This window comes from Mustela nivalis (assembly GCF_964662115.1).
Source record: "Mustela nivalis genome assembly, contig: HAP1_SCAFFOLD_1508, whole genome shotgun sequence".
NCBI classification, from domain to species: domain Eukaryota; kingdom Metazoa; phylum Chordata; class Mammalia; order Carnivora; family Mustelidae; genus Mustela; species Mustela nivalis.
This window is the reverse complement of record NW_028135156.1, coordinates 89,637-112,526: the sequence shown is the minus strand read 5'-3', so window position 1 is coordinate 112,526 and position 22,890 is coordinate 89,637. Positions and strand designations below refer to the sequence as shown.

The window sequence follows — 22,890 nt, the reverse complement described above, 5'->3', positions numbered from 1 at the left end:
TTCAAACTCTGGGGTGGTGAAGGGTTCCTCACATCAGAGCAGCACGCGGGCCATAACGTAGGCGGGTTTTAATGGACCCATCAGACAACCTATGCAAGACCTGAGGACGAGTGAAATGCGCTGCCTGGAATGGAGGTTGTGTTGTCTTCTGGGGCTTCTGTCCCCAGGGGATATTCAGCCCAGTGAGGTGGGGGCAGAGGGGCAGGTTATTTGGGGCCGATGTGCCTTGCTTCGGGGGCGACCCTGTGTTTGAGCAGGAAGGCGGGGGCTGCAGTTGGATCTGGCATCTGGGCCCACATTGGTCACCACGGTGGTTGGGTTGAGGGGAGCACAGGGCTGGCTGGCTGGAGTCTGTAGCCCGTCAACTGCCTTTTGACGGCCTGTACCCAGGGCCCGGGGCACCTGGGCACAGCCAGAGTCCCAGGGCCCAGGCAGATGCTTATAGGAAAGGACTGGAGCCAGGGAGGGAGGGAGGGAGGGAGGCAGCCGGCCAGGTCACCAGCGTGCTCAAGCCTGACTCTCTGCTCTGTGCTTTATTGGAGGGTTGGCGTTTATCAGGGCAAAATGCGCACAGTGTGAACTCTGCCATAGCCACGACCCTGAAGTGGAAGGGTTGTTGTGGAAGAGGAAGGTAGTCAGTCGTGGTTTTTTGTTGTTGTTGTTGTTGAGTACCAGGGCGCATGAGAGGCATGTCTTAGCAAGGAAAGACCAGAGGCCCTTATCAGCCTCATGGAACTCCTGGCAGGCAATTCGCCAAGCATGCTTTAGGGGAAGGCCTTCCAGCAGCAATGCTAAGACTTTGACAGATGGCGGGGCCCGGTGGTTTTGGCCTCCTTGAACCTGCACTCCCTGCTGGGACGGAGGGGCCTGCTTCCGTCATGGGTGACTCTGTGTCTCCCCACGTGCGGGTCCTGAGACCTCGACTGAATGCTCTCCTTGTTTTTACAGGTGGTGCTTCGAGGCTCAGGGGACGTGGCCTGCTGGGCAGCATCCAAAGCGTCTGGCCTCTGTCTCTTCAGTGCAGGTGGAAGTGCAGCACGTCCAGGAGTGTGACCACTGTCATCTCCCTGGTGCACGTGCATCGCAGTGGTAAGTTGTCTTGGTTCTGAACCTCCCACCTGGGTTGAGATTCAGGCCTTGACTTGGGTGTCTTTCGTGCCGGCTTCTGTCTTTCTTCCGGAGGCAAAGAGAGCCTCTTCTTGTCGATTAACATGGAGATGTACCGTTAACCAGAATGTCTAGAGTCGGCTGCTTGGGGAAGATGACTTAGTGGCACATGTGGAGAAGGTTCTGCAAGTCCCTGCCCCACACAAGACTTCTGAACTCCAGGTTGCCCCTTTTAGCAGAGTCCTGAGTTATTGCAGCCTGACCTTATAAATAGATATTCTCTTGATGATCGACTTTCTGCCCACCCTTGCTTTATTGGGCCATTCATCTAGAGCAAAGAATCCCAGGCATCTCCTCGTGTTTTTTTTTTTTTTTTTTTTTTTGCAGCGGAGTGGGTGTTGCAGGGGATGAGAGCGACCCTTCAGCAGGCTCCACATGCCTTCCATAGCCTGACACGGGGCTCAGTCCCATAACCCTGATAACTTAACCTGACCCAAAGCCAAAAGCTGGTCCCTTAACTGAAAGAACTTCGCAGGCATTCCTGGACAGGCTTTGTCTTTATGGAAGGGACTGTAAGAACGCCTTCCTGTTCAAAATCTACTGAATCGGGGAGTATTTCCACATCTGCAGTGGTTGTACACCCTCTCAGGCCCAGAGATAAGTAGCTCTTCTTGGTGGTGGAGAAAAACCTTTGGCTTCCATGTTCTCATAGACAGGGAGGAAGCCCTCATTGCCTGAGGCTGAACTGTGGAGGTTTTGGTGCCCTGTCTTCCAGAAGAGCATCTTTGTAAAAGATGAAATTAATTTGCCAGCCCCCGGGTGGCGCAGTTGGGTAAGCATCTGCCCTTGGCTGAGGTCAGGATCCCTGGATCCTGGGGGATCAAGCCCTGTATTGGGCACCTTTCTTTCTCTTCTCCGCTGCCGGACCCCGGGTGTTCTTGCTCCCTCGCTAGCTCTGTCGATCTCCAGTAAGTGAAGTAGATATATTTCTAAGCATGCAATTATTTTTTAAATCCTTTGCGCTTTGTGAGGACAATATTAGTAGAATTAAGGACACATGAGAGGTAGATCACAAACCATGTGTTTTTTGAATCTTGTGGCCATTCATCCTTGCGATCTATATACATCGATAGGTTCATGTTTTTGTGAACATACTTCTATCACCTTGTGTTCTGAGACTCTGAGTTCCCCCTCGACTTGATGTTCTCATGGATCCCAGGCAGTGTTACTTCCCGTGATCCCACTTCCTACCAAGGGACAGTACCTGTGTCTGTTGTGAGAGCTCCTGAAGGAGAAATCCCCTGTTCTTACTTGGCATTTTGTGCACGGTTGTGAGACGCCGCCTGTTTGGTGAGACTGGCCTTTATGGAAGTACTCCTGGATCAGAGCAGGTGTGCTTGATTTCTAGCTATTGGTTACTGGAATAGCGCATTCCGCATCCCTCAGAATGGGGCCCCGTTATATGTGTTTGCAGTGTCTGAGTTTGTATCTCAGAGTCACCCCGAGGAATTCCTTAGGAGGTAGTTGCCCAGTGATTCTCTGATGGGAGTGTCCAGGGAAGAATTTCCCTTCCTTGTGTTGGGATCAGTGATTCCTCGGTGTGAGGGTGTCATTGCTGGCTAGGGAAGAAGGGATAGCTGAGCCCATTCCTTTGCTCATCAGACCGGGAGGATTTTCCTGTGTGCGAATCCTCTCCGGTCCTTCCTGGGTTGGCTCCGTGAGGAATGGGATTCCCATATGGGATGTCCTCGGCATTCAGCCACAGCCATGATGCAGGGCGTCCCAGGGGTGTCTGCACCTTCGCTCCCGTGTGAGGGGTGAAGCACACTCTGAGATGGTAGCGGGAGCCTCAGGCATGAACCCCACCTGAAGCTTCTTCCACCAGGATATCGCGCTAGTGGCTCTCCCCATGTGAGTTCTCTGGTGTTGGGAAAGGGTCCACTTCTGGGTGAAGGCTCTGCCTCAGTGACGGGAGACAAGGGTTTGTACTGTGTGGTTTCTGTGGCGGTGAGCAAGGTGGGCGCGGCGCTCTGGGTACAGGCGGGGCCCCAGTGGTGACAGACACAGGTTTCTCCGCTCTGAGTTGTCTGGTGTCTCCATATGTGAGAGCTGTAACCAACGGCTCTTCCACATTGACCGCATTTGTTGGGGTTGCCGCCGATGTGGATCCTCGGATGCTGGCTAAGGGTGTGGCTGGCCTAAATGCTTTCCCCTGAAGATGACATTCAACCGGTTTCTGTCTGTGGGAACTTGCCCATGGCCTCGAAGGGATGTATGTTGCTGTGAGCTCTTGTGCAGCAATCCCAGCACATGGCTTCTACCCCGTGTGAGTTCCTGGGCAGGAAGAAGAGCAGAGCTCTCTGAAACAAGGGTCCCCCACCTTCTTTCCATCCGTGAGGGGCGTCTCCAGTGGTCTTACTGTGTACAGAGGTGAGCACTGCCCTGGAGTTGTTCCCCCCATGTGTATCATGTCTCCGTTCCTCGGAAGGGTGAGTTCTCTCGTGTCTCCCGAGCTTAGAGCCCCGACTAAAGGCTCTCCCACACTGGGTAGATGGGTGTGCTGCGATCCAGGATGAACGAGCTCTGATGTCCCTGGCACCAGGGACCCATGGCTGAAGGCTCTTCCACATTGTCAGCAAATACAAGGCTTGTCTTCCCAGGACACAGCACACCTGGTGTGAGTGAGGCACGTGAGACCTCTCCCGTGCTGTGCTCCAGCATTGCCCGGGTTCCTGTGCAGTGTGAACCCTCTGCTAGTGGCCAGAACACGAGGGGCTGTGGCAGGATCGCTCCCTCACGTTCCTCCCTTCTTGACTCAAGGAATGCGTTCCAGCCCCTCCCTTCAGGAATGGTCGCTGCGTCTACCCCTGTAGGCCACTTGTAGTCGCGTGCCTTGTTCCTTTCCGGAATTCATTTAGATCTTTCTGCATGGTAGCATCAAACCCACGTCAACTGCTGATTAAATTTTTGATGTTTCTGTTTCAAAGACTATATACCCGTGAGTCGTGCTGAAGCCAGTGACTTTTCCAGACACTCGGGCGGCGGCTTGGCTCGAGGCCCATTTCAGCCGAGAAATGAAACTCTTCAGGTTTCTGGTGGGACAGCCCATATGCTCAGGGTCTTGGAAGACAGGAGATTGTGGGGAATGCTTAGCGTAGCCCGTGTCCAGCTCTAGTGTGGAAGGCCAGGGTTCATGACCCTGAAGCTTCCCGTTGACTTGCAGAGAAGCCGACCTTTGAGATGCCCCCGTGTGGGTCTCCCTTCATCCTTTATTAGGGAACGAATTGCCGTGAGCTCCTGGGTCTTGTACACAAAGAGTGAGTCCCAGAACACTAGGTGAAAAAGTACTGAAGTGCTGTGTGGGGACTAACAGAACAGAAGGAGAAAAGGAAAGAGGGGGAGGGAGGAAGGAATACAAAGAACGAAAAGATCATGCAGAGAAGGAAGGAAGGACGGAAGGAAGGGAGGGTGGGAGAGAGGGTGGCTTGAAAAAGGGAGAAGAGAAACTGGTAGAGAGGCATTAGGGGAAAGAAGAATTTTGAAAGTTGTGAGACAAACATCTGAGAGTTAAGATTTGAGCTTGATGAGAAAGGAAAGGAATGGAGTCCTTTACTCAGGAGCAGAAACCGGTTGTAGGGTGTTGGTGATGAGAACCTATGGACCAGATAAACCTGCGAGACAAAGAGAGTGAGGGAGGGATGCTGGGGAGTTTCAGAAGGGCAACGTCAACCACGTCGAGGACTGGGAGAGGGGCCATGTGAGGGTTTGAGTGCAAGAACCACAGAAGGGTCCGGTCCTCGGAGGACACAGAATGTGCAGTGGGTGAGGTGGATGGAGTCGGAAGAGTTGACAGAAATGGGCCCAACGTGTTGCAGGGTTGTTTCCACAGGAGCCCTACAAGAGACAGGACTGATGTAGGAAAGAGGTTAGCATTCAAGAGGCCGATGGTCAAGAAAGAAGTCTTGAGACGGCTTTGCTGGCAGGAGGTGATTTTTATTAAAGCACAGGGATACGACCCTTGGGTAGAAAGGGCTGCTTGCTGGGGTCGTGACGGGAGGCTGACTCTCTGGGATGGCATTGGGGGAGGTCAGGCAAAAGGGAAGTTTTGCGAGAACGTGGCAGGAGGACAGAGGACACCGAGGATACAGTTGGCTTTGCTCTTGTGAAGGGAAGGTGGTTTTTCCTGCTAGGAAGGCATGAATTGAAAGATGGTGGGGAGCTTCCTGGAGGAATGTTACCTTCCTCCTCTCACAGGTCCTTCTCAAGGGACTGCAGGTTTGAAAAGAAACTCTGTCCCTACGGACATTTCCTTCGGCCTCAGCCTCCCTCAGTGTCGTGGAGGGGAGGGAGATGTCAGGGCTTCAGGAAACGGAGATCCGGGCCTCTGGCAGGTCGCTAGGCTCTCATTAAGCGGGCCTCTTGATTCCTGCCGAATCACGAGGACTTTTACAAACCGAGGGAGACTCCGGTCTTGCCATCTGGGGAGAATCTGTTTTTTCCTTTCCTCAGCTTGAGGGCAGTCAGAGCGCCTGAGGGATGTCCCCCGTATCCCAGGTTGGGGGGGCGGTGTGGCGTGCCAGCTCCTGCTTGGTGCTCAGCTAGCCTTCTCCTCCCTCCTCGTGTGCCCCTGACCAGGGCGGAGCATTGCGTGGTTAAGGTTGTTGAAGGAGGACGGTCTCATCTTCTGTAGCTTCTTCCTGCTGAATAGGGGCGTAGAGCTGTCCCTCCGCGTGGGTCGTTCCTGGTCAGGTGGGGTAGGCCCAGCTGGGGGAGGCCTCTGCTGTCAGAGTTGTAAAAGGAAGAGGCCGCTGAGTGCAGGGGAGAGCCTCTCCTCCCTAAACCTCTTGCTGCTGCCAAACAACACAGGCTGAGCGGGGCCCGTTTTGTGGGGCCGCTGCCAGTGTTGAGCCCAGCATTGGTCACGGTCCTGTGCGTCGAAGCGACAGGGGCGGTTCCGGTGCGGCACCCTCGGGGAATCCAGCAGGGGTAGGGCTGCTGCCCCTCGAGTGGATCCCAGGGTGGTCAAGGGGCCCTGGCAGTGCCGCTTCGTCCTGCATGTGTCATGCTCTGCAGGGTTGCCGGGGACTGCAGGGGACAGCCCCTGCAGCAGACAGGGGAGACGACGGGAAGGCTGCTGTCCCGCCCAGTCCCAGTTGGGCCCAGTCCCAGGTGGGCCCAGTCTCCCCACACAACGGATTGTTGTGGGCCCAGGTGGTTGCCTCGTGCTCCAAGTGTCCGTCATCGGCAGGGCCTGGGCAGCCAGCTCTGGGTGTGGCGGCCGACTCAGAGGGTCCTCTCGTCTCGTCCTCGGGGCTCCAGTGCCGTCCTCTGGTGGGCTGCCCAGAAGTCGTCTCTTTGGCCTACGGAGGTCCGGCGTAAGAGAGCCGTTCCTGCAGGCGTGTTTCCCTGTGTGTTCACGCCGAATCCTCCTCCGGGCCCAAATCGGAGCCGCAAGTGGGGCCCCAGGGCCCTCCTGGCTCCCTTTGTCGGAGCACCCCAGGAGCCTTTGGTGCCTCGGGGTGGTGGGCACACTGTCCTGTGGCGCAGCTGTGGAGACAACGGGTGGAGTGGTGTGAGATAGTGAGTGGCGTGTGGTTTAGGCCATGTCTTACCAGAGGCCTGTGGGGTTTGGGGGAATATGTCTTCTGAGGTGTTGAGGTGGAGGTTTCCCTGCAGGACCCATGCATGACGTGAAGAAAGGGGAATTTCCCGTGGGCCCCCTGGGGCTGAATGAAGGCTTCACAGCCAGGGTCCCTCAGGCCCTTCCCTGAGCGTCCTCCTCCATGACGGCGGGGTCCTCCTCCTGCTGGGCTGTCCCTTCCCCAGCCTCTCTGAGAGCCCTGGACGTGCCCCTTCTCTGTGGGGGGAGCCTTTGCCCACATGAGTGTTGCAGGTGGCGTGGCAGAGACCACGTGCTCCCGACCCCCATGGGAAGTGAATTGGCACAGTCTACGAGCTGTGGGCAGGTGTTGGGTGAGGTGGGAGCAAGCAGGGTGGCCTTTTCCTGGTGAATCTCCCCTGCCGACTGAGGGATCGAGGAGAGTCTCTAGAGTATGAAACTCACAAAGCAAAATGGTGCCATGAGGGGACCCACTACCTCCCACGAGGCATCTTGGAGGCTCGGGGGACTGGAGGTGTTGGTCAGATCGTATGGGAGTGGCCGGCAGACATGACTCAGCTGGAGACCGGGCCCGACTACGTGCCCACAGGGATGCAGCGCTGGGAGGGGTGAGCTGTCCTGCTCCTGTGAGCCCGGGGGCCTGTCTTGTTTGCTCATTTCTCACGTGCCTGAAGTGGGAGATGAGGCCACCTCACCACTGTCTCTTCTCGAGTAGTGTCGTCTGGGAGTCAGCCATCTGCTGACTTTTGCAGGGTGGGAGGGCAAGGCTTGTGTCGTGCAGAGGGAGGGGCTCAATGGGGGGCGTGGAGCCCTTTTCCAGAAGGTCACTGTGCCTAGGCTGCCTGGGGTCCAGTCCCTCCAGGTAGCCAGGGCCCTCCCTCCAAGATCAGCAGCTCCTGGACGACAGCGCCTAACCACCACAGGGAGTTGCCTGGATTAGGTGGAGGTTCCCCGTGGGATGTTCTCAGGTCTTCCTAGTGCCTGCAGGGACTGGGACCTTCCTCTCCTCTCCTCTTTGTGGTCAGAGGCTAGGGCAGCACCCAAGGGTTTTGTGCGGTTTGCCGAGGTGCCCACAACAGGGACTGGGCAACGAGGGAGAACGTGTGTCCATGTTCACCGGCCCCTTTTCCTGCCCGACTCACCCCGTTCCCGAGTCCTCCTCTTCTTCTGCTTCCCTTGTCGTTTGCGCCAAGTCCACCGAAGGGAAGCTTCTTGAGAGCTAAGAGCAAGAGCAGAAGTGGGCATGAGCACAGACTCCCCGGCATCAGAGAACCAAGTGTGGGGATACTCACACCCAGCCTCCCTTCCCGAGGGCCCTCCAGCCGGGTGAGCCGTGCCCTGCTGACTCCCAGCCCTCCTCTCTGCTCTGCTGTCTGGGGCTGCTTCCCAGAGTCAGCAGTGAGGGGTCAGGGTGATGGTAGGAAAGGGGTGAGGAGGGCTGCCCGGGGATTTCATGCAGCAGTTCCGATGTAAAGCTTGAGTGCCTGCCGGAGACGAGGGCCTCCAGGGTGGGCATCGTCAAAGCAGGGAAAGGGGAAGCGCTGGGAGGAGGCGCTTATGGACAGAGGAGAGAGAAAGCCCAAGAGATGGAGGTGGAAGTGCATTACAGGCACAGGGTGGCTCCTTCCGACGGAAGCGTCGTCCGTGGAATCCTTCTCCGGGTCAGAGAGCAGCGAGGATGCTGGGGTTGGCCATGAGAGAGGACAAAAGGGAGTTAGTGCAGCTGGCGACCCACTGCTCTGGGGTTGCTGGGCTCTGCCCTTAGTGGGGTGTGTCCCTAGCTCCGAGTCCTCCTTGGCCTTGGTCGCTTGATTTCCGCAGGGTACAGGGGGGTCTCCGGTTGCCCACCTGCTCTTCCCACCTCCGATTCTCTCCAAGACCCGGAAGCCCGGCTGTGTGATCCTTTCCCCCCTGGAAGCTGTCACTGTCCCTAAGACTGCCTCTGCGGGACTTTGTCTTCCTCTGTCCTTGTACTTGTCCTTCCCTGCTCTCTGTCTTCCTCCTCGTCCTCTTCCACCTCCTCCCCTAGAGATGCTCCATGTCCTTCCCCCTGCCAAGCTCCACCAGTCCTATTGTTGTCCAGGAGGGGGCAACCATGAAAGAGAGGAGATATGCTGGGTCCCCTGGAATCAATCCCCCGATCTGTCTGTGCTGGGAGCAGCTGTCATGGGCCTGGGATTGCTGGGGAAATGCAGGGAGAGATGGCCCACCTCCTCCCCACAGCCCATGTCTGCCCAGGGACTGGGATGACCTTCCCAGGGACGTGTTTCAGGGAACGCAACGCCCTCTGTTTCCCTAAGTGTTAGAGAGGTTGAATGGAGACGGGAGCATGGGAAATTGTGCAGGCGCCCTCAGCTGTTCAGGGCAGCCCTGGAAAGCATCCATCGGTGTGGTTACTGAAACACAGGATTCCTGCCAGTGCTCCTGCTGAGGCTTGCCGGGAATGGACGGGGTCGGGGTGTGTGTAGGGCCCTGGGCAGGCCTGAGGAACGTTTGCCGTGTGGGCATGCCTAGGGAGTGGGGAGCATGGCCAGGGCTGTGAGCGGCGAGGTGGGTTTGTGAGAGGAACCGTGACTCCCTGGCCCTGCTCCCAAGAGGCTCTGTGCTATGCCTCGATGCCAGCTGGTGAGAGGTAGAGTGGACCCGGGGCAGCAAGTGTGTGAAGCAGGTCCAGCAGCCCCTTCACACAGGCCCAGGGGACCGTGGCCCGCGACAGGGGTTCTCCAGGGGAGCTGCATGGGGGCGTCCTGCCCTTGGGAACACGTCCACAGGTCAGACTCGGCTGGGGTGTGAAGGCTGGCAGAAGGTACGATTTACAGGAACCTGTGTAGTGAACCCAGGGGAAGGACGCTTTCCCTTCTGCAGCTCTGGGCATCTCCTTGAAGTATAGCAGCTTGGAGAGAACCGGGACGGTTTGGTAGTGGAGGTTAGGAGGGAGAGAATTTAGACCTGTCTTCTACCTCCTGGCTCAGACCAGAGCGTAGTGTCGCGGTTCTCTTGCCCAGTAGAGTGCGGTTGGGGCCGCCAAGTCCTGAGCATGACCAGGTCTGGGCCCGTGCCAAGAAAGATTCAGAATCTCTTGTGCACCATTCCCGAAAGGCCATGAGCAAAGAGGCCAAGCTTTGACATGTGGCAGCGGCCAAGGGAGGCACGAGCAGCTTTGATGGGAAAGATCCTTCAAGGAGCCGCGCAAGGAGTCGAGTGGTGATGACAAACCCAGCCTACCCTAAAGGCCCGTGGACACCTCGTCTGTTCTTTTCATCCCGAAACCGTGACATGAGCAAATCATGCCTGTGCCAGAGCATCCCTGTCCTTGGTGGTTTTTGACCCACCTTCTTCATTCTCCGGAGCGGCAGGGGCAACCCCATGTTCCCGGGAGCCATGTCCCCATGTTCCCCTCTTCGGTGCCATTCCCTACCTGAAGAGACTTCGTCCTCACTGAAGGAGTAGTCCTCGATGCTCTCTACCAGGAGATCTGTAAGAACTGAAAGAGGAGCAATGCCATTAGGAGAGAAACCGCCTCACCCCTTCCTCCCAAGTGCGTTGAGATGTCTCTGGGCCGTGCAGCATCTGCCTGACTCTTCTGCTGTGCTTTCAGAGGTTCACGGGGCTGGCGGAGCCGGAGCCCTTGGAGGAGACGGGGATTGGAGTCTCATGCCTTCTAATGAGGCCAGGATGCTGCAGCAGCCACCTCAGTGTCCGTTCTGCATGCCCATGACCGCTGTCCCCTCCCAGCGCAACCATCGGAAACTCCAGTTGTTATGGGACTCTTGACGTGTGGCTAGTGGGAGTGAGCAACTGGATGTTTTCGTTCCCTTGATTTCTGTGTACTGCACTGAGATAAGAAATGACTGTGTACGATGGATACTAGACAGACTCATTCCTGGATCACTCAGCACTAGACACCAACCAGGAGCGAGAGACCAGGCCTGCTCTCCTGCATATTTTTCAGGCATCTGTGGCTGGCGTGACAGGGACGTTGATCAAGGGAAGACGTTCCCGGGCTCACACACACCCACCAGGTGCTGCCGGAGGTCTTTGGCCCCGAAGAGATGAAGGTGAAGCCCCAGTTCCTAGAATAAGTGGGGAACGGATTCCATGCAGCACGGATCTAAAGCATACAATGTGCTGCTCTTGGGACAGAGAAGCTGCTAGAATAGATAAGGGAACCATAAAGGAACACAAGGAGCCACGACGTTTCTGAATATGAAGAAGTCAGTGGTGGGTCTCTAGAAGCTGACCTTCCAATACCTTGGATGACTCCCCTGAGCCAACAGGAGGGTGCTGGCATACAAAGAGTCAGGGGCACCTGGGAGCCGAAGATAAATGGCCCCGGAAATGCGCTCATGTTGGCATCACGATGCTTCCCAAGAGGACCGCCCAGAAAAAGCATCCTCTTCTGAAACAGCGAACAGAGTGAAAAGGCAGCCCACAGATTGGAGACCCCCTTGGCAATCCTTATTTCAGAAAAGGTGTGTTCACTGACGTAAAGGAAGAACAACAAAGAAAACCAACCAAACAAAAGAAGACTGTGATTTCACCAAATGAAAGAATCGAGAAAAAGACTGGAATAGTCTGTGCTGCAAAGGGAACAAATAACTCGGTCAGTCAGACGTCGTACGAAAAGATGCTCAGCATAAGGCATCGTGAGGGCAATGCGAATACAAAGGACGCCGAGCTGTGGCATTGTAGTTAGGGTAGCGAGGACCCAAACCAGGAATTCAAACCCAGTACCCATGTTGGAAGGAGGCAGAAAATTGGAGACTTTGTATGCAATATGTGGAATGCAGACTGGAATGCAACTACCCTGGAAAAGCCCGTTGAGTGTCCTCGGAGAGCAGCGAAAGGTACTCCCGTGGATCCCGCGCGTGCGAGAGAGAAAAAGAGATGTTGGAAAATCAGATTCTGTTTCCAATACATGTTCTCATGAGAGAAAGTCTTGTTGGTTGCCAAAGAACTCTGAAACCCTGATTTGGCTCTGTTTCCATTCCCAGGCACTGAACCCCCTTGAGTTATCTATTGGCCCAAACCTCCCGAATCTAACAAGGCCCTCTTGCATGGACAGATGGCCAGCAAAATGGGTGGTGATTGTCCTGTCACCCCTGTTGAGGTTTGAGGTTCTTTTTGGCCACCTTGCGATGCCCAGAGCACCCTTCGTTCCTGCATGGAGGGGGCCCAGGTGCCGCCAGTGATCCTCAGTCCCTGAAGACGACCTCATTCCCCCTTGGATAGGACACCTTTTGGGCCCACCTGCAAGTGCCCCAGCAAGGACCAGTGGTGGGTGTGGGGTTTCCCTGGGAGAAGGCCAGTTGCATTCTTAGACACAGTATCTGCAGGGAAATGGTAATTCTCCATGGAGAAACACGGAGTGAATTGGCCCCATCTGTTCCCTGGCCATTGCCCCTTTGTGCGCGTCATCCCCGAACGGGCTTTTGCATGCGGCTGCCCCGGATGCCGCCTGCAGAAGGGAGGAAGTGTGTCCCAGCACTCAGTGCTTGCGATGAGGTTGGGAAGACGCATCGTGGGGCCTCTGATGCAGAGACGAACGTGTGTGTGTGTGAGTGCAGTGTCAAGAGGGAGGTGCTGTGACCATTCTTGCCCGAGACCTACCTTGGCGGGAGAACCCCATGGACGCTGACTCAGTAACAGGGACACACTTGTGTCTTTGGGGCACAGTCTAGCCCTTCCTAGTTAGCGACGGGATTTGTTTTCTGAGGGAATTGATGTGATTTTGCAAGGAAAGAACACCTCTTTCAACTGTAGGTGTTGAAGAGTTTTTCCATGTCACGTTCCTGACGTGACAGTGATGGGAAACGTCCCCGAGAACGTGGACACCATTAATCGCCATTTTGAGGGGACCAGACCTGTTCGAGAGCGCAGCATTCACCCACCTGACACACACACACCAACCCTGAGAATCACAGCACATGGATTCCCATGGAAACAGACCACGTGCCCAGCACCCGATCCTACAGCACCTAAGAGCAGCACGGTAGCTTCCGGGGCCAGGGTCACGAGGCCTGGGTTCTCGGTCCGGAACATGACCCTTAGTCTCGTTGCAACAGGATCTGGATTGTGGGTGGCTCTCAAGATGAAGCCTGCAAGGAAGCCCCACCTTGCCCCTTGTCCAGGTTGCTCAAAAGCAATGAGTGACTCTAGAGGACAGCATACTTACCACTAAGCTCCTTTTCCAGCCGGGCCACCTGCGATTATAGAAAAGAAAACATGATGAACATCAAGTCCTGCCTTGTCCTGTGTGCACAGCTCTTTTGGTCTCTTGGTGATGGGCAGGGTCATGGGCAGTGATATGGAATCCACCTAGAGGTCGCATGCCCTGGGTCCATTAGGTGGCACGGCGGTGTCAGTATCACCCGTGAAAAAGCTCACGACCCTATGGACAGTAACCGAACCTGCTGTTTCCTGCAGGGTCTTTGGAATGGGGCGTCCCTGGCTAAGAGTCGCTCTCTCAGGAATCTCTCCACCAAGGACATTGTACATGCCGAGATGTTTGGATCTGATTGCGAGTATCAGGGAAATAAGGGATGCTGTACCTCACCTGAAGGAAGGCTGACTTACCACCTTGGTGAACAATGGGCCCTCTCCCTCTGTGCTGTCCACGTCAAGGTCATCGTACAGGCTAGCCAGGGGATCTGGGTGGATACACACAGAGAATGTCGGGACCCCTATGGGACTCTTTGGGAATCGCTCGGGGAGCTTTGCTTGGCGTGCACGTGTGGACATGTGTGTGGAGGTGGGGAGCTCATCAGTATGGACTGAGCTGCAGTGGGCCCTTCCTGGATGGAGGACGAAAGGTCCTGGAGAGGAGCAGGGATGTGAATAGAAACTCTGCCTCCTGTTGGAGCTACAGGGCCTGGAGTAGCTGTGAAATAGTCCATCTCCAAGGCACACCTACTGCCTGCCCCCAAACCTGCACCACCTAAGAGCAGCGCAGTAGTTTCCGGGGACAGGGCCATGAAGCCACGGGTCTTTCCCCAGGAAATCCCTTTCTGTTACCCTGACCCTTCTTCTCATTCCGCCAGACCTGGAATCAGGGTGGTTCTCATCGTGGCTGCGACGAAGCCCCGACCTTGGCCCTTTTCCAGGTTGTTGCAAACAAGTGAGTGACTCTAGAGTACAGAATACTTACCGCCATCCCCTTCCAGCAGGGACACCTGTGATTTCAGAATAGAAAACAGTATGAACATCAAATCAGGCTTTGTCCTGTTTGCATGGCTCTTTTGTTCCCTGGGGCACCAGAGGAAGCCAGATGGGGAAGGGTGCTAGAGGCCCGTGAGCCCCAAGAGCAAAATGAGTTCTCCACAGATGTGCCCAGTCTTCCTAGAGGTCCCACGTGCCGGGTCCCACTGGACAAAATAGGTGCCAAGGAGGAATAGCTGCTACCCGTACTAAAGCTCCCTCTCCTCCAGATGGTAGGTGATCATGCTGTGGTTGTCCCAGCCCCCCTGCAATGCCTTCGGGGTTAGGTAGCATTTGGTAACAGATTCTCTCTCAAACTTCTCCCTACCCTTTCAATTGTGCACGCTGAGATTGTTTTTTATGTGACCTTGATTTAAAAAGCCAGAAGAATTTTGTGTCTCCCCCAAAGAAAGGCCAGCGTACCACTCTGGTGTAAAACGGGGCGTCTTCCTCTGTCGTTCCTGTTGAACGTTCACCCGCCTGTCCATCCAGCCAAGCTAGGGAGAGATCCACAGAATGGTCAGTCCAATGGTGGGGCTCGGTAGGAAGAGCTCAGGGAGTTTCGCTTGGGGTGGGCGTGCCCGGGAGTGTATGGCGACGTTGGGTTGCGTGGGTATGGACTGAGTAAGCTGCTGCTGCATCGAGAGAGGTCAGGGCAAGGAGCAGGAACGGAGGGAGAAATACTGACTCTGAACTCGAGCTACAGGGAATGGAATCAGGGTGACCTCTTCAAGCCGAAAGTGGGTAAACACTAAGACACACGGTCCGTTGTACTGACGGGCAAGCTCTTCCAACCAGCGACTGTGTCGTGGTCATTGTCAAGACCGATTCGTGGCCGCTCCCACCTATCTCTCACCTCTACTAGGAGATTGTATTTCTGCAGAGGAATGCTGTGTGGCAGGGTTGCATTCAATGCAAGCACAAGTACCCTAGAGGTTTCTATTTGTCCCTGAGTCATGCAGGGTCAGGAAAACCAAAGACCCAGGATTTCTACGTACTGACATCTGACCATTCCAACAGAGTCCCCATCCACAAAGTGCTGATTCTTCCCAGTCTTCCTTGCCTGTGACATGTGGGTGTGTCCTTGGAGTCCGCGGGACCCAGTTTCCCGGGACCCACCTCCCCCAGTCAGGACCAGGCAAGTTCACGAGAGAGCGGAGGCCAGGCGAGAGAAGGGCACTCTCTAACCTGGCCATGTAGCAGATTGTCAGGAAGTCGGATCGGGCCCCGAGCTAATGATGAAGCTTTCCTGGCTATTGCCATTTGCCAGTGAGCCTTCCCTCTGTGCGTTCAAGATGGGAGCGTTTTTGTAAGGCTGGTGGTGATGTCTGGGTCGACTAAAGTAGCTTCTGATTCCTTTGTGTTTTGACCCTGTCTTAGGAACGTCCCGAGCTAGGACAGATGTGGGCCCCTTCCTTTCTCCCCATCCCTGTCTGAGGAAAGGGAATCCTGAGCAACCCTCCAGGTGGAGCTGGGGTCAGGGAGGAATGTGGTGTCCTAGGGGGGGTGTGTGCAGCGGGGATGAAGGAGGTTTGGCTTTGAAACTTTGACCCGTGCCGTCAAGTCCATTCAGTGGGAGATGTCTTCTGGTGAAACTCGACGGAGTCCGCACACCCACATGCCCGGTCCCGTCGCATCGACCCACGCGAAAACAAGCCCCAACCCTCAGACGCACCAAGCACACCGCCCGCATGACCTACTGGTTTCCAGGGACTGTAGCACAGGGTCCTGGTTTTCTGCAGGACACTCCGTTTGTTCAGTCCGCCCCAGCTTCCGTTCCCGGGAGGAACTCAGAAGGGGGGAAGCTCTCCAGACCAAAGGAGGAGAGAAAGCCCTACCTTGATCTTCAGCTACATCTGTCTCCCTAAAGGGAGTGATGGGGGAATAGGCATATGGGCCATATCCGGTGACCGCCTCCTGCAGCTGGAGAAAGGGAAACCCAGTGAGGATCCCCGCACCCTGTGCACACCGTGTGCACACATCTCTGTGCCCTTGGTGTGTGTCGTAAGCAAGCTAGATGGGATGCGGTCATTGAGTCTATGATCCAGAGGAGGAGGAAATGACCTCCCGAAAAGGCTCCGGCTTGTTATGTCAAAACTCCCCCGTCCATTTTCTTCAGCAACTCATTCCAAAGCCATTTCCCATAGACAGAATGACCTGGTGGAAAATGCTCACGACCATCCATTGCCTAAGCAATGATGGTGATGTTTTCTCAGTGCCCGTCTCAATCCGCTGTCCATTAATGGTATAACCACATGGCAGGCTCTCAGCACCAAGGACATTGTCTCTCCCCTCTGGCATGTCCATGCTCAGATGTTCATGGAAAGAGAAATCAAACACTGGCTGTCCCTCAGAAGCACAAAATGACTTTAGCGAGGTGACCCAACGGTTCATACATTGAAGCTTCTGCCTTCAGCTCAGGACTTGATCCTAGGGTCCTGGGATGGAGGCCCACATTGGGCACCCTGCTTGAAAAGGGGAGCCTGCTTCTTCCTCTCCCTCTGCTACTCCCCCTGCTTGCGCTCTCGTGCGCACTCGGTCTGTTTGTCTGTCTGTCTCTCTCTCTCTCCTTCTCTTTCTGTCTTAAATAAATAAAAAGTTGAGGAACAATGAGTTTACCTGAGGGAGAGTCGGAGTTTCCTCCTCAGCCCTCAAAGTGGGTAGTAGCTCTTCCATCAGGTCATCGTGGAGAGCTAGGAGGATACAGAGGCACCGTGAGGACACTGGTGAGGCTGCTCAGGAAGTAGGCGGGGATTTTGGATGGATGAGGACAGGAGGGGAGTGTGCGCGTGGGGGAGCGTAGGAGGTACGGGCGGCACTGCTGCCGGGCCTTGTCCTTGGTGCAGAGGGGAAGGGATGGGAGAGGAGCAGGGAGGAAATGCGAAGAGGGTTCTTGTCTTTCTAGCTAAAGTGAGCCCGATCAAAGCCAAATAGCCAGTCCAGTACATGGGAAGCCTAAGCTGGCTTCTGTGTGAGGACCGAGTCCCATAACCTCTCCTGACTGACGTGCCACTAAGGCGTCCCACGCTGCTGCTTTGGACATCAGCTCTGGGCCCAAGATCCCCACCTGCTGCGACTATATGCATCACGTCTCTGTAAGATTTTGCACGGCCTAAAAAGCAGCCTCACTTGCCAGGCTGCATTCAACCCTCAGGAAAGGAGCCTAGTAGTTTGCTTCACTCATCCTTTCTTTGTCTTCAGAAAATGCCATGTGCAACACTGGAGAGCACGGACATCTTAGCTTCTGTAAACAGCCATCACCGTCGATGAGTGTGATAGAATCCTTCCACTGTTCTTGAGCTGTCCCGTGTGTGTGTGTGTGTGTGTGTGTGTGTGTGTGTGTGTGTGTGCGTGTTTCCCGTAAAGACAGTGGCTGTCCGAACCCTCCCAGGTGTTCTGACCAGTGGAAAGTTGCTTACACAGTGGAGTCTTGTTGGAGTGTGTGTTGATAGGCTGTCGGCCTGCTTTGCAGGAGATTTGCTCCGGGGATGTTGCGTGTAAAGCTTCCACCCAAGCTTGACCTTGCTTTCCTATTGGCTAGTGGTATTTGAGTGTGTGCTTAGAGAATCTGAACCTTCCTGAGGCTTAGGGAAATCTTATCAAGTACAGTCAGTTCCCTCCGTGATGCTTTTCTGCCATTGGTCGGTCGTGTGTACACACTGAGACCGGCTATGACTGATGTTGCCCTGTTCTGTCCTCCACGGGTCCACACGCTTTCCAGCCATGTGGGCTTGAGCACGAGGATGTGGCTTTTCTCTGTGCACTTGACTCCAGGGACCAGGCTGTAATCTTGAACGTGGGCTTCTAAGCTTGCCCTGGCTTCTGTGTCCATGGAAGCCACTGTGTCATGTTGGGTCCTGTGGGGGACCATCATAGAATCTAGGTATTTGGCTGTGTGCACAGATGCTTATGGCCCTTTGCTAGCTAGCACCCATGGTACATCATGACCCCCCCTGGCTGAGGGACTAACACAGGTGGGTAGGCCAGAGCAACTTTCAGATTGGAACCTGAGCTCCAATCTTGGCTTTCCAAGTAGGAGGTCAAGGGTTTGGTCCCTTCATCTCTGCACCATGCCCGTCTCAGGAAATCAAAGGGAAATGTCCTCCAGGTACAGCTGTGGTGGGTAGGGGAAGGAGTATGTCAAGTGTGCCAGGGTGATGAGAGTGTTTTGGAAGGGGGGCACTGTGACTGTGGTGGAAGTGTGAGAAAGATCTCCTGGGAAAGGCACACAATCACGTTCCCAAGCATAACGCATGGGGACACATACACACACCTGCACACCCCCACGCACACCCCCACGCACACAGGGCCTTCATCCCACGTGCACACAGATCAGCCCTTCCCTATGTACGAGTTCTTCCAGGCCCTGTTCGACGTGGTGACCGTGCCTCACCGGACAGTCTCGGTCAGTATCCCCCACCCCCCGTTCCTTGTTGGAACCCAGAATCAGGGGGCAGGCTTCTTTGTACTCTAGATTTCCTCCCCAGAGCCCGATGCTCTTAAATACGTACAGCTGTCCTTGCTCCCAGCGTCTACCTGCGATTGGGGAAAAGGAAACACAGTGAGGATCCCAGCATCCTGTCCTCTGTTGGGCCAGCTCTTTGGTTTGGGGAGGACTTCAGGCAGTTAATTGGATGAGGTCCCGTGGTTGAGTCCATGTCCCCCCACCCGAGTTCAGGAGGACCGTTTGAATGATGCTGGAGCATCATTCAATCTCCGAAGTCCATTCTGATCAACAGACAGAACGTTCTCTTTCAAGCAGAAACCTTGTGTTTGATCCCATGGAGTTTGTAACTGAGGCTGTCCTGTGTCATCACCCTTTTTGGGTCCACTGTGCGTAAGAGGTCAGACCCAGCATTCTTCTATGAGGGGAGGCTGCTGCCCCCTTCCCCTGGGAGGTAAAGTGCCCGATGTTCATCAAACTCCACTGATGGAAGAAATCAAGGAAGCACCATTTATGTCTCTGAGAAAGAGAGGTGAGCTTACCTCAGGGAGAGTTGGGGGACCTTCCTTTTTCCAGCCCCTAGGAAGGTGCTTGGACTGTCCCTCCACCCGGTCTAGGAAAACAGAGAGGAGCTGTCAGGACATTGGCTGCACTACTCAGGAATGACTCGGGGAGTTAAGTCTGCTGGATGTGGATGCGGGGCCAGAGGGAATGGACGTGAAGGGTGACCACGCAAGGCCTGTGTTGGACACAGTGGTGGAGACAGTACACAGTGCTGTACACAAAACACAGAGGAGGGGAGCAGGATGGAAAAGGGAAATGGGGCCTTGGCTTTCTAACGGAGGGGATGTCATCAGTGGGAACTCTCAGCGTCTGTCTGGGAAACACTCAAGGCACCCTGGGTTTCAGGGCGCAGTCCCCTGAGCCTTCCTGCCCACTGTGAAGCCAAGCCAGCTTGCCACTTCTTCAGCTGGTCATGGGGCCTGTTCAGCTGTCTCCCCTGCACCTCTGCTGTGGGACCCTATCGCTCCTCTGTCGTGCCTTGGAGTAGTGGGTTTTTCGGTGATGGAATCTAAGTACTGGGGACGGTTGTATTTGTTAGTACGCGTCCGTTCGGTGACAGTGCTGACATCCGTGATGCTTTGTAGACCGCACTGCCATCTATGGGGAGAACGTTGCCATCCTATCCCCTGGCCCCTCTGTACCCGTGACGACATGACCGGCCCTCCCCGTTTCCTCCCTGCACCGTCCCTTCCACTTTCTGGGTCTACGAATGTCCCTACTGGAGTGTCCTCAAAGCCTGGGATCGTGTAATGTACCTCTTTCCTTGTGTGCTTGCTTTCAAAATGCGTGTTAGGTTTCCAGGGCCCATCTGTTTCGTAAAATATTGGAAACCTTTGTTTCTTCTTGCGCCTGAATTGCACTCCATGATGCGTATGGATGCCATTGAATGTGTTCTTTCCTCCCGTGATGGATTTGGGGGCAGTGCCTGTCTGGGGCTATTGGGAACCCCGCTGTGTGAGACATTAGTGCGCAGATTTCTGTGTTTCCAAAATGAGAAGACGTCACCGAAGGCATTGGCCCCATTTGTAGAACGGTAACCACGTGGAATGTACTGGGTACTTCAGTTCCCCAAATGTGGCGAGGTCGTTTTGTTCCTTTGAAGATACGTAGCACACCCATGTAAGATGTGGCTAATGGGCGGAAGTGAAGGGGGGGGGGCATCGTGAAACCTCCTGTCGTATTCTGGCCCATTTTTCTGTTCAGCGGAAAACATAGTCTCTTCCTTCCTACACATCTAAGAACCATGTTTCCTGGGGAGACCTGTAGGGACCTGTGTGTTCCAGAACGACCTAAGATCTATCCCTTCAGCTAGTAGACACTTTTTTCCTGTGCCCCTTGGGTCCAGTTTGAATGAGGATCTCATCATGACCCGTGGACGTAAAAGGGGACGGACGGACGGCATAGAGGGAAATGGCTACCAGTGAAATCAGAGGACAATGTGTCTCAGCAGTTTTAAAGGCTTCGGTTATGTATGTGCTAGTGAACGACAGAATGTGTCTCCAATCTACGTAATGAGTCAATCCCCAACGTACCTTCCTTGGTGTCCTTGATGATGTACACCTCATCATGGAAGGAGAACCGCACTCTCTTCTTGGGTCCTCGTGGAGGGAGGGGCGTGGGTGGGGGCGTCTCCACATCGTCGAGGAAACACTCCCCACAGAACTCTGGGAGACGCACAGAAATAGAGAACAGTGTCGGCACCTTGTCGTCAGGAGCCCATAGGGGGATTGGACATCCTTTCCTTCTGGTCCATCCGTCTCCTGCCCCTACTCGCCAGGTGCCCAGCAGGCATTCCTCCCTCCAGGTGGGACTTAGGAAGAGGTCACCATGTGCTGTGCTCTGAATTCAGCCCCCTCCCACACCCACAGGTTCTGTGGGCAACGGCTTGTATGGAGCAGAGACAGGACAGAAACGCAACAGAGTGCCGTGAGCACGCGTGATGTCCTCAGTCACAGCCATTGAGCAGCCACACCTACCCGAGAGTGTTCCCCAGAACCCTCTGTGCCCGCTTCCTTGCCCTCCGGCCTAGACGTTAGTGTGCCGCCACGGTGTCCCAAGTGATTGAGTCTAAGGAGCACCTGGGACCTAGGGGAGGACTGGATGCTGCCCAGCCGCTCCGCAGGTGTTGAGGAAGTGACCGCCTAGGGACTCAGCTAGATGGCTGGCTGTGGTTGAAGCCACAGTGGAGGACAGTGGAGGGCCCCGATGAAGGATTGATCTGGGACAGGGATGTTGTTGTTTCCCTGTGGCCAGAGATCCCCCCCGCCCCTGACACCAACCCACGGCCCCTGAGGAAAGGTCCTGAAGCCCTGAACCAAGAGCTGCTCTCACAATCTGAAATTCCTCTGTGCCAGTGTTTCTGTAGGGGAGAGCGAGGGCCACGAGACCAGCCTCAGTCCTCACTCACATCTGTGTTTGGGGCCCTGACATCAACTATGTGGCGGTTTCTGCCCAGTGGGGCCCTAGTGAAGGACCAGGAACGGGTAGCATGGGCCACGTTCCCTCACCTCTCTGCAAGGTCAGCCCAGTCGCCAAGGCTGTCCTGAAGGCCAGTTGCAGCCCACGGCTCCTGGGGTTCTGCTTGGCTCCCAAGGTGATTCAGACTCCCAACGGTCACATAGGACCCCGTCGAGAACTCGCTTGCCTTCCGCTCCCACAGGTTACACTTTGACCCCACCAAGAACACGCTTGCCTTGAGCTCGCCAGTCCCGAGGAGCAGTCGATGGTACGAACGATCATGGAGGTGGCCATGTGGGCTGGCCATGTGGGGTGGTTGGTTTCAGGAAGGAGACGGATGATGCTGAGGGGCCCGCTCTTGCCATGCGGACTGCTCTGAGGAGCCTGGATGGAAGTGAGGCTACCCTGGCTGGCGTGAGTCCCTCCCTACTCTCTCATTTTTGCCAGCATCCCCTGTCTACTCTCAGGTCTCTTGATCCCCTCTGGAGACTGTAGGTTAAGCGGACAGTCTCCTGTCTCCCTCCCTAGGCCGGGCCTGGAGAACCCAGCCCAGCAGTACCTTTGAGACCAGCAGACAGTCCACTGTGCAACTGCCGTGTGTTCTGTCCACCCACCCGGTGGCACAGCCCGTTCCCGTGCACTCCCCGGCATCAAGCAGACGGCCCGTGAAACCCTGCACATCAACCCATGAGACCACCCCGCTATCTTCCAGTGTCTCTCCTTCTAAAAACAGCTGCATTTCGACCGCTGACCCTTCCTCTCCGATTTTGTCGTGTCCATCGGGAAGAGGTGACCGGCAATTCCTCCCCCTCAAATGTGGTGCCTGGGTCGCACCAAGGTTCTCCTGATCCGGGGACAGCAGTGTGGCGTGTGACCTGTGTGTTGTCCCTTTAGGACTGTGTCCGAAATGGGTATTCAGAAAGAGTATGGTTTTCTGAACGTAGAAGTACTTTAAGGATGGCAGCTTCCCCACGAAATCCTAGCGAAATCACCCAGACAAACGAACAAGCACAGGCATCGAACCGGGTGGAGGAATCAGAGGGTTGAGCGGAAAAGCCAAAGGGAAGAAGCCTGTCTCTGTGAAAGGGAGGCAACCAGCTCGAGAGAAGAGAATTGAGAAAATCGATAGGCACATACCCGTACAACAGCAGTTAAGATTCCCCATCGTGGGGACTTCTACAGCCGCTCACCAAACCGCCACAACCTCGGCTCACAGAGTGACAGTTGAAACGGAAGGATGGACGCGTGTCATCAGGTCACCGTGGCGATGGCTCATGACAGAACTCTGAGGGTGAAGGCATCCCTGCACACTTCTGTGGGGTCATGGAGGGAAGTGGGTTGGAGAGGAGTCGTTAGATGATAGGCATTGAGAAAGGCACTTGTGGTCAGCACTGAGTGGTGGAGAGAAGTGATGAGTCCCCGAGTTGTACTGCAGAACGCAATACTGCGCTGTATGTTAACTACCTGCATTTTTGGACATCCAGAAGAGGAGACTCCTGAG

General features: G+C 55.2%; 2 protein-coding genes across 9 annotated transcripts in view; one reads left to right on the top strand and one right to left on the bottom strand.

The window, feature by feature from the left end:
• Positions 1-22,890, top strand: part of LOC309857895 (uncharacterized protein) — a 105,946-nt gene that overhangs the window by 9,146 nt on the left and 73,910 nt on the right. For 4 of the 5 annotated variants that reach the window (XM_082750617.1, XM_082750615.1, XM_082750616.1 and 1 more), the window contains one exon: positions 949-1,089. In XM_082750617.1, coding sequence (XP_082606743.1) covers positions 949-1,089 — 141 coding nt within the window. Of the gene's footprint in view, positions 1-542; positions 632-948; positions 1,090-22,890 lie in introns of all 5 variants that reach the window. The other variant, XM_082750619.1, reaches the window with a different exon arrangement.
• On the bottom strand, positions 5,086-22,584 carry LOC309857892 (uncharacterized protein). 4 transcript variants are annotated; one of them, XR_014307951.1, is made up of 9 exons: positions 22,527-22,584; positions 20,465-20,596; positions 18,911-18,981; positions 18,436-18,460; positions 16,544-16,617; positions 14,348-15,847; positions 13,875-13,899; positions 13,304-13,377; positions 13,000-13,045 (listed from the first exon to the last, which is right to left on the bottom strand). XR_014307951.1 is itself a non-coding variant. In XM_082750612.1 (6 exons), exons 1-6 carry the CDS (start codon positions 13,466-13,468, stop codon positions 6,522-6,524), a joined length of 543 nt encoding a protein of 180 aa, XP_082606738.1. In that variant the 5' UTR covers positions 13,469-13,741; the 3' UTR covers positions 5,086-6,521. The 4 variants fall into 4 exon arrangements, 1 of the variants encoding a protein (XP_082606738.1); XR_014307953.1 differs by lacking the exon at positions 13,000-13,045 and having other exon boundaries at positions 13,302-13,377; positions 20,465-20,594; XR_014307952.1 differs by lacking the exons at positions 18,436-18,460; positions 18,911-18,981 and having other exon boundaries at positions 13,001-13,045.